This window comes from Triticum dicoccoides, chromosome 5A (genome assembly GCF_002162155.2).
Source record: "Triticum dicoccoides isolate Atlit2015 ecotype Zavitan chromosome 5A, WEW_v2.0, whole genome shotgun sequence".
Classification (NCBI taxonomy): domain Eukaryota; kingdom Viridiplantae; phylum Streptophyta; class Magnoliopsida; order Poales; family Poaceae; genus Triticum; species Triticum dicoccoides.
The window spans coordinates 452469130-452480233 of NC_041388.1; the positions used below are offsets into that span (position 1 = coordinate 452469130).

The 11104-nt window shown below is 45.7% G+C and overlaps 1 protein-coding gene across 1 annotated transcript; it reads left to right on the forward strand.

Moving 5' to 3' along the window:
- The first annotated feature begins 2884 nt into the window (after positions 1 to 2884).
- On the forward strand, positions 2885 to 3430 carry LOC119298634. Its single transcript, XM_037575962.1, has one exon. The coding sequence runs from the start codon at positions 2885 to 2887 to the stop codon at positions 3428 to 3430; it is 546 nt and encodes a 181-aa protein (XP_037431859.1).
- Positions 3431 to 11104: the final 7674 nt, after the last annotated feature.

Genomic DNA, 11104 nt, shown 5'->3' on the forward strand with positions numbered 1-11104 from the left:
GGTACTAAAGGTTAGCCCTTTAGTACCGGTTTGTGACACGAACCGGTACTAAAGGTGATCGTGGGGCCCCGGCCTGACGCCAGCCTGCCATCACCCGTTTAGTACCGGTTCGTGGCACGAACCGGTACTAAAGGTTCAACACGAACCGGCATTAATGCATAGCCGTTCGAACCGGCACTAATGGTACCATTAGTGCCGGCTCAAATTCAAACCGGCACTAATGTGCTTCACGTTTGACCCTTTTTCTACTAGTGATACGTCCACTAGCAACTTCTAGACATTTATAGCCTTTGTGAAAATTACTATAGACAAGAAAAACACATTGAGTTGAACGAAACTCAAGTTTATGATGATTGTATGGACGAAGATTGGGGTAGCATGCACAACCAAAAGTTTTGAGAGAATTATAATCTGGTTCTTGATTATAGAGATGTTCCAAAGGAGTAGAATTGGCAATGACTTTACTAGGCAAACGATTAATAAAATATGTGGCGGTGATGAAAGCTTCATCCCAATATTTGAGAGGCATGGAAGCATGAGCAAGTAAAGATAAACCAACTTCAACAATATGACGATGTTTTCTCTCTGCAGAGCCATTCTGTTGATGAGTATGAGGACAAGACACATGGTGTGCAATACCAATATGGGGAAAGAAGGAGTTGAGCTTCTCATACTCCCCTCCCCAGTCACTTTGGACTGTCAAAATTTTTCTGGCAAAGTGTCTTTCAACAAGTTTTTGAAACTCTTGGAATATGGATAAAACTTCAGATTTATACTTGAGTAAGTAAATCCAAGTAAACTTGCTATAGTCATCAATGAAACTGACATAATATTTCTTTCGTCCAAAAGAATCACGAGCATGGCCCCATACATCACTGAAAATAAGCTCTAAAGGAGCATGAGAAACACTACTTGATCTAGGATAGGGAAGTTGGTGACTCTTGGAACATTGACAAGCTTCACAAACTGAATCACCAAGAGGACTATGAGACAAGGAAAGATTGCCTTTATTGATAACTTGCTTAACAATGACTGAGGAAGGATGTCCTAATCGTTGATGCCACCTTGCCAAAGAGGGCTTGATGACGGAGTAGACCTGACGACGCTTGCGACTAAGTGCTCCGGATGTGATGGGGTAGAGGCCTCCAATGCATCTACCGTGGTGTAGAAGTTCCCTCGTTGCCCGATCCTTTATAAAAAGTAACGAGGGTGAGTTTCAAAGAAGACATTATTATCAGTGGCTAAACGAGACATAGAAGCAAGGTTTTTGTCAGCTTGAGGAACATGAAGAACATCTTTCAGAACTAGATCATGTTTAAGCATAGGTGAATTAATAAAAGCTTGACCAATGTGTTGGATATCCATACCTCCACCGCTTGCGGTGTGAATCTGATCATTGCCATGATATTTTTCACGGAGAGCGATCTGCTCTAGCTCACTTGTGACATGGTCCGTGGCGCCAGAATCAACATACCACACGCCATCTCCTCCTTGCTCACGCATGGTTGCATCAACATGTTTAGCATCAGGAACGTAGTCCTCATCAAAGCGGTGCCAGCAGTCCATAACCTCATGGCCGGCCTTCTTGCAGAGTTGGCAGCGAGGGCGACCACGAGAGGAAGAGGAGGAGCGGCGGCTAGTGTTGTTGTTAAAGCCACCACCCCCTGATCTATTGCCAGAATTGTTGTAGTTGCCGCCTCCGGCGTTGCTGTAGTTGTTGTTGTAGCCGCTGTCCTGGGAGTTGTCGTGCCCACGCCCACCGCCGCGTTGCGCGTGGTGACCACGCCCACAGCCGCGGCCACGCGAGACGGCGTTGGCGGAGGATTGACGGAAGCTGGCGCCATGAAGGAGGCTAAGGCGGGCGTCGAAGCTCAGGAGCTGGCTATATAGCTCCTGGACGGTGATCGGCTCCACCCGAGCTGCAAGGGCCGAGACTACTGGATTGTAGTCCATGTCCAGCCCGGCCAAGATCTTGGACACGATCTCCGGATCGGAGAGCGCGGCAGCAGTGCAGGCAACTTCATCTGTGAGGCTCTTAATCTTTCCAAGATATTCAGCCATAGTCATGTTACCTTTTTGAAGATTCGTAAGCTCGATGCGGGTGTTGATAGCTTGTGCTTGGCTCTGGGCGGCGAACATGTTGTGGATGGCGCGCCAGACTTCAGCCGGCGTTTGCAGCGTGGCGACTTGTGCAAGGATGTCGCGGGAGAGGGAGCCCATCAAGTAGCCTTGGAGCTGTTGCTGCTGTGCAAACCAGAGAGGGATCTCCCAAAGTTCAGTACATGTTCTTCTTTGCCGTCCTTGGTGATGGTGAGGGTGGCCGGCGGTGCCGGGCTCTTCGCGTCAAGATGATGTTCCATCTGCGCGCCCTTGATCTGTGGTAGGACGATGGCCTTCCAGAGCAGGAAGTTGCCCCTTGTCGGCTTCTCTTGCGGCGGCGATCCGAGGAAGGAGGTGGTGGAGTTGGAGGTGGATGATGATGCAAACATGGAGGAGGAGGAGGTGGTGAGCGCACCCATGGTGTTGGGCGTCATGGATGCGGTGGTGGTGGACATGGCTGCGGTCGCCTGGTAGCTAGATGCGATCTCTATCCAATCTATCGAGGAAGAGGCTTTATTACCATGTAAAAGGTTTATGAAAGCGTTGAACCCTTTGCTCACGCCGCGGTTGTATATATATGCTATATGCCGTGGCTTACAAGAACGATCGAGAGAAGATCGATCGTGACTGTTACAGGAGGTTGAAAGAGATAAAACAGAAGAAGAGATAGAAAGAGATACAAGTTAAACAGCTTTCCTATCTCTACACAATATCTTCTAACACACAGCTCCTTACTTGCTGCCCTTCATAAGCAGCTGATCGGCCACTTATATCGGCAACAAAGATGAAGATTGGAAAGACTACAGAGATCCTGAAGAAAGCGGCAGCGATGTGCAAGAGCAAGACCACCAGGCTCCTCGTCCTCGCCTCGCTCCAGCGTTGCAGGATGGCCGCTGCCGCCGTGGTTTCTCACAAGATCCACACGCGCATTGTGGCTGACCGGAATAGAGTGGACTGCCACAAGCCTCTCACGCTGCGAACCATCGAGAAGAGACCGGTGATCGTCCATGGGGGCGACTTGGCACTGGCAGGCAATCTCTCTCAGCAGTTAGCGATGTCAACTCAAGAGGAAGGTCATGGTGGCTGCCCAGCTGACAGGACACTGCATCCGCTCTTCAATGACGACCGCAATAACTGTTGTTACACTGATGATGATGATGTGCTACTGGATGCATGCGATCAAGAAGACGGCGATGAGCTCTCGGTCATGGATGTGATCAGGAGCAACCGAGAGTTTGAGGGTTTGGAGTTCAACAGGGAGGAGGAGATTGACATGGCTGCCGATATGTTCATCAGGAGGTTTCGGCAGCGGCTGAATAATGGATTCTAGGGTCTTGTTTCCACATGCATGTATCTCGAGCCGGGTATCCACTGGATAGAAATTTTTGTAGATATCAATATGAGTAAAAGCAGATACTTAGCACACAATGATCTTCTGGTCATTTAATTTTGAACAATTTTGTTAGCAACTAATATCCTCAGTCTCCCCCACCGTTCCCATCTATTGTTGCCCCCGCTCACCCGTGCCTCACAAGCACTGTGTATATGTATGCAGTGCTGCTATGATTGGGCGAAATTTCATTTTTTTTGCAGGAACAAATTTTGATCTATTCATCAACTGTCATGGCCTTATTGGGAGCATCAAAAGTAACAAAATTACATTCAGGTCCGTAGACTACCTAGCGACGTCATCGCCTCTCTCTTACTGGAGCCTATCATTGCTTGCTAGTGTTTTTCTTTCTCTACAAGTCGCCAGAACTTCCATTTCTCTGGAAGTTGTATCTTCTGCTTGTTGTGGTTATGTTGACTTTGCTTTGCAAGCACTGCGACACTTTGTTTGGTCACTTGTGACCCTGCATCGAACAACCTAGTTTTTTTGCTTAAACTCTAGTTTTAAAACCTTAAAGGCCTCAGTTTAAGGCCGGGGAAACCCCTAGTTCTATTTTTTTCAAATATTTAACAAAACTAGTAGAGTGATATGTGCATTTGCATGGCTAGATTTTTATCTATCTATTTGCACATATCGTTTTAGATTTGAACATGGTCTCCAAGGACTACACACTAGGTATCTTTCATTATTGTTTCATGTGAATGTGTTTGTATAACAATTTATTTTATATTATTTTATATTATGTACACTGCAAATACCATACCATCTACATTTATTCGAGCCATGTCCTGTATATGGAGTGAGCCAGCCCTAGTTCCAACTCGGCTCATATTTCAACCAAGCACTTGTTTTCACCCTCACGAGAACATGCTTTTCTCAGTCCTAACCAAGAGAAGGGTAATTAAAGAATGCATTTCATTTGCAATCGAGTCTCTTTCCTTCCAAGCTAAGTACACACTGACAACTGGTATAATCGAGCAATTGCTAAGTGGAGGAAGACCAATGAACGAACCCATTGAAGTAAGAATCACGATGCCAGCCGCCACATTCATACACGACTTTAACAGAAAAATATCTTGCCGATTCTTCAACGGCTGCAGAAACGCTCCCCCATCCTCCACCTCAATCCTCATAAAGTCCTGTCAATGTTGGACTTGTGCACCACCCTTTTATTTTCTCCCGGGAAAGGAAGCACTTGTGTCACACCATGTCTCCGCTGTTGCCTCACAAGTTTCACGCCATTGACGCCATGAGAAAAGATCTCTGAAGCTTCCACCCATGCACGCATCTATCGCGCCATTGGTTCTGCGTTTGAACGGAGGAGAAGGGTTAGAAGAAAGATGCGCGAGGAGACAAATAATTAATTAACCTCTATGATTTAACTAAGTGAGACACACACGGCATCGGCGAGCAGCGAACTCTCCGTCGTGCGCGTACATTCACAATCTGTCATCAAGCACAAGGAAACTGCCAAGAAGAAAAGCCATTCGCTTTGGTTTGATTTCCTTCAGGCATTTGAGCTAACCAGTATCCATGTGCATTTGTTTAGTCAGACTATGTTGAGTAATTTAATAAAGATGGCTGTGTGCATCTTTGGATGCAGAGGCCAGGGTAATCATCCTTTTTGAAAGAACAAAAATTTAGGCTAACCAATCACCAGCTGCTACCACTTAATTGAAAGAGACACAGGAATTTCGGGATCGTACAGAGCCAATCTACACCTTGGGCAATTGTGTCTTTTGTGGCCTAAATGGATTACTTTCTCCATTTCGTATCCCACTGCTGGCATTTCTTGCCTCTTTAGTATTGCTTTCCACTTCCACATTCCTATAGTGCTATAACTCCACATGCCAAATTATTTACTATAGATTTATTTTCCAAGTTTCCTTTCACATGGCCGGTGTGGTTGGTACCTCGTCTCGACTGGACGCTGAGCCTACGGCAGTCCGCTAAGACAAGGCCGCCGCCTCAAAGTCCCGTGGAGAAGTGGTATCTGTGAAGCCATGTCGCCTTGTCCCACCATCGCGCCTCGTCTTTGGGTCATGTCAACTTCCTGGACCCCAGCCTCCAGTGAACATGACATGGGTGGTGTCATGGCAGGGCATTGTCCTTCTTGAGCGAGAGATGGCCACCTCTGTGTGACGTAGTTTTCCCAGGCGCAGACATGGTGTGCCGCTGTCCTGAGATGTACTTTGGGTTGATGGTGTCGCAGGCAACACCTTAACCTCGTCGAACTTCATGTCGGTGGCGAAGTAGACAGTATAAAGAGTCCTTGGCAATGGCATCGATGTTACCATAGCAATGGGTGTTGATGATGTCAGCTACGTGTTGCGTGCGGGTGTTGCAAAGTAGTTCGATCCTTACAATTTTGCATCTGAAACTTGCAATTTTCTCAGTCGGTCGTATCAAGTTAAGAGCTGAAACTTTAAGCGATTATTTTGTCGGTCCAAAATACTAAATTTGTATTTTTTTTCGGTCGCTCGTACTAAGTTTCAAAAGTTAAAATGTAACATAATTTTTATAAACTCGTCAAAACATATTCGAAATGTTCCGCGAAAAACGTATTCAAAATGAATGTTATTTGAAAACCCACATCACGAGAAACACGAATATCAAACATAGTTTAATTTGAACTTTTTGTTCAAAAGATATGAAAGATTAAAAATCGGATGCTAAACTACGTGTCACAAATCCTCTCCCCATGTTCTTCAACTTCATCAACTTTGGCTTCTATTAACATGGACGCGAGCGGAGGCACGGCGTCATCTCCGGGCAAGCGGAACATGGTCTTCATAGTGATAGCATGACGGGGTGTCGTCTCTCCAGGTGATGATGACAGAGTGTGGCCATCGTGTTAGATGGCGGGCTGCATCGGGCAGCGATTCAGTGTTGACCTCAACTATAGTGGCATCCGGAGTGACAAAGTGGATGTCGAAGGGTTGACATTGAGTTTTGCGTTGTCATCTTTAGCGTCGCCAACTTGATGAGACCAACGGCGGGTGACACCACGGCACCATCTTGACGACACGGTGAGCTCCAGGTCTTAGTCACCCATGGTGCTGGCTTGACGATGTAGAGAACATGTGGTGTCACGGTGATGAGATCTACGTCCTCGATCTCCGCGGCTCAGATCCAAGCAAATGCCTTCAACAAGGTAATGATGTAAGGAAACATCACCATTGCCAGGTATAACTACTCAGGTCTGACCTAGGATCTCACCTCGAAGCTCGAGATCAGGTGCTCGAGTAGGACCACCATAGAAGTCACTCATGTGTTGTCATCACCACTTTTCCATGATCCCAACTGCTACTTGCGATGCGACCACCGCCACCACACAACCACCCTTCTGCTTCAAGCCGTCGTCCATAATTTGTACCCCACCTTCGAAGTCAACTAGCGGATCATGAGAGATGAACCTTCCGAAAATCTTTTGATGACCACCGCCGTCGTGGAGTCATAAGAAGTCACTGCAGTACAGTTTGTAGTCACCACCATCAGGCCGACTGGATCTAGATTGCCACCACCAAGCTGTGGACTAGCGCCGGCGACTGGCCACTACACCCGTGGAATGTTAGCCCATGCCTCCGTCAAAGCAGCAATGGATTGGCCCACAAGTTGTTGGCAACACCGCAGGAGCCAAGTGCAGCACGCCACAGACGGAGGCCCAGTGCAAGCACGACGGTGGGTAGGTAGTGTTAGGGAAGATCGATGAGGTGGCGGACCTCCGGTCGCCTCACTTGGAGCGAAAACATAGGCAAGGCAGTCGCGCAAGGCCAGGAGTAGGACGCATCAGCACCAGCGGTGGTCATCAGATCCATGAGATTTTGGAGAGGAAGAGGGAGATGATAGCTGCGCCCGACCGGTTTTCGGAGCCGGCCTTTGCCTCCGCCAGCGACGAACTGGTGGCAGACGGGGTGCATGGCGGCTAGGGTTGGGGCACCCCCAGTGTCACCCTCGAGCGACACAGGAGCGAGCCGCAAAAACCAGTCTATCGTGTGAAAGAATTTGAAGTGTGTTGACAACGAAAACGTAGGGTTCGCTGAAAACTCAATACAATTGCATTTTTTTTTTGCAAAAAGTTTGAACTAGTCCTAGGGAATGGACTGCCACCATCAATTGACATTATTCTGCAGTAGTAAGTAAATGAATGCCCAAATTAACTGTAGATGTACAATATTGTATAAATAAAATTTGAAAATATATTTCATAAAGATATTGATTTGGTATTGTAGATGTTATGTTTCTATAAATTTTAATACACTCATCAAAAGGAACGGAGGGGAACTACCCCCAAAAAAATGAGTTTCAAAACCATAGGAATGAATATTATATTATATTTTTAACCTATTGTGACATGCTTTCATATGTTAAAGGCTCTGACAGTTGAATATTAATTATTTGGAGGCTTCCAAACCACAGGAATGAATATTATATTGTATTTTTAACCTACTGTGTCATGCTTTCATATGTTAAAGGCTCTCGCAGTTGAGTATTAACTTTTTGGAGGCTTCAAAACCACATGAATGAATATTATATTATATTTTTTAACCTATTGTGACATGCTTTCAAATGTTAAAGGCTCTGGAAGTTGAATATTAACTTTTTTGGAGACATTCAACTATATGTGCAAGGGACATTGTGCTGTGAAAATAAAATGGATTGTGATTCTAAAAAAACGATTGTAAAACGCATATCAGAGTTCAAAATATCCAGGTATAGACTTATTCACAAATATATTGATGGTAAGTACACATGTAAATTTAATGACAAATATGTTCGTTTGAGAGCTACAAAAAATTACAAATATGTGTCATGTAGTGATCCATTTGTTTATTTTCACGGCACAAGATCCGTTACAAATATGAGAGCCAAGTAAAGAAATTCATTAACAGAACTTATGGACATGTTGATCGGTCTACATATACATGTGAGATTTTTTTATTCAATTTTTTCTGAAATCTACATATATGTTTTTTGAAAATTCCTGACCCCATGAAGCCCGGCGGTCAAACGAACCACACTCATATAAAAAATTCACATTAAAGTATAAGCAAGGAATAAAAAGAATAATGTAGCAAATCCTTCTACTCAAAGGGACAAACAGAAAGTTCTCCAAATTATAGCAAGTTCTCAACAAAAGAATGCAGAGTGTCTAGTTCCTGTAGAATTGGCTTAAGTGCGATTGTCTAGCTCGAGCGTTTCACACTCAAATCAAAGAGGGGCCTAAGCTATTTCTTATTTCCTTTCAATAATTGAGCTAGCAGCCGATCTGCACCATTTTTCTCCTTTTTTTGGTAATAATAAAGGAGTTCTGTGCGCACCACTAATTGCTGCCGTCTCAACTTCAGGGACCTACAAATATCAAAAGCTCGCCATACATCTTTCCGTTTTTGATGTGCTTGTCGCCACAGTGACGTGCACGGGGAGCACGCCCCCTCGACCACTCCAACCAACAACCTCCCTGCTGAATATGATATTTGGAGGCATTCAACTATATTTGCAAGGGACCTTGTGCTGTGAAAATAAAATGGATTGTGATTCTAAAAAAAATGTAAAACGCATTTTTTTTAGATAAAAGGCCACAGCCCGACTTTATAGATAAAGCCACCAGGCAGAGTTAACAAGGGTCCAGACAACCAGCACAGGAATAACAGGGTATCAAGCCAAAACACGAAGAGGAATGTCTAAGTACATGGCTCCCAGGCCAGTACACGGCACGCAGGCCGGAAGAGGATAAGATAACGAAGCAACGCAGCAACGTCTACGGGTCCGCTTGGTTTGGCAGGATGGAGATAGCAGAATATCGGATCTTGGCCAACATGGCGTCAAATGCATCCTTGTCCTCCTCCTTAGTCAATAATCTCCACTGCTGCAGGAATATACAAGTCTTAAATAAGCAATCAGCAGGCTTAGCAGGAAAAACATGTTCGATAGTAAATTTGTTCCTTGTCGTCCGTAACGACCAACACATGGCAGCAAAGCCGACCCAAAACAATCTTCTTTGGGCCCCAACCAAAGAATTAGCCAAGGCTCGTAAGTCTGCAAAGGAGGTCGGAGCCCAGGAGACATGCAACCAAGATCTGATACAACACCAAAAGAGTTTAGCCAGGACGCAGTTAAAAAATATATGAGGAGTATCTTCTCTCGTCCCACATAGAGCACAACTGTCAGACCCCGGGCCATTACGTTTACGAATTTGGTCACCCGTAGGAAGACGCCCACGAGAGGCTTGCCAGAGAAACACTCTAATCTTAGGGGGAATACGAGCTTTCCATATCCACTTAAATTTAGAGGTAGTTGATCCCTCAATAAGTTTGCTATACAAGGATTTAACCGAGAAGCAGCTAGAAGCAGAATGGGGCCACACAACTGTGTCTTCCTCCTCCAAGAGCGAAGGGAAGAGGGCAGCAAGACGCTGCAAGTCTTCCAACTCTGCAGGAGAGAGAGGGAGCGGCGCAGCTGAAGGTCCCAGTAATTCGATGCAAGCTCCGAGATAGAGATATGAGGGTTTGGACAGTAGGAGAATAAAACAGGGAAAGTAGAGGCCAGCGGAGAGGCCCCACACCACCAGTCGAGCCAAAACCTAGTAGATTTCCCATTGCCAACAACATATTTGACTAGGCCTTGAAAGGTAGGCCGAAGTTTAACAAGATCGCGCCAAAATTGAGATGCCCCAGAAGCTCGGGCAAACATTGGGCTACAGGAAGGGAAGTATTTCGCCTTTAAGATGGAGAACCACAAAGGTTTGTCTTGGGGATTGTTCATGATCTTCCACCACCATTTAATGATCAGACATTTGTTCATAACCAGAGTGTTAATGATGCCCAGCCCCCCAAGGTTTTTGGGCTTACATATGGTGTCCCATTTAACCAGGCGATACTTCTGCTTGTTATCGGCCGCGTTCCAATAGAAGGCCCCTCTGTGTTTGTCAAAACCAGCACGAGTACCCATAGACAGAAGGTAGAACCCCATCAAGAACATAGGGAGGGAGGAGAGACAGGCATTAATTAAGGCCACTTTGCCCGCCTGAGTGTTATATCTGCCCCTCCAGGGCATCACACGATTACCGACCTTGGTCACCACAGGAGCAAAGTCCTTGGCATAGAGCTTGTCAGAAGTAATAGGCAAGCCCAAATACTTAATAGGAAAGGAGCCCAAAGAGCAATTTAATAGGCGTGCCACCCTTTGAGCTTCGACGTCAGACACACCCGTGACAATAACTTCGCTTTTAGAGAAATTAATCTTGAGCCCCGAGAGAGCTTCGAAACAGAGGAGGAGAAACTTGAGATTGGCAATGCAAAGATCATTAAGTTCCACCAAGATAATAGTATCGTCAGCATACTGAAGATGCGTGATTCCTTCTGGGATGAGGTGGGAACTAACAGGGGAAATATGACCGGCCTCCGCTGCTCTAGAAAGGATATTAGAAAGGGCGTCCGCAACGAAGTTAAAAAGAATGGGTGAGGCCGGGTCGCCTTGCCGCAGGCCCCTAGAATTTTTAAAGAAGTTACTAATATGCCCATTAACATTAACAGCAGCGTGGCCCCCCATAACAAACTGCATGATACGGTGTACCACCTCACTGTCAAACCCTTTTGCAAGTAGGACTTGTCT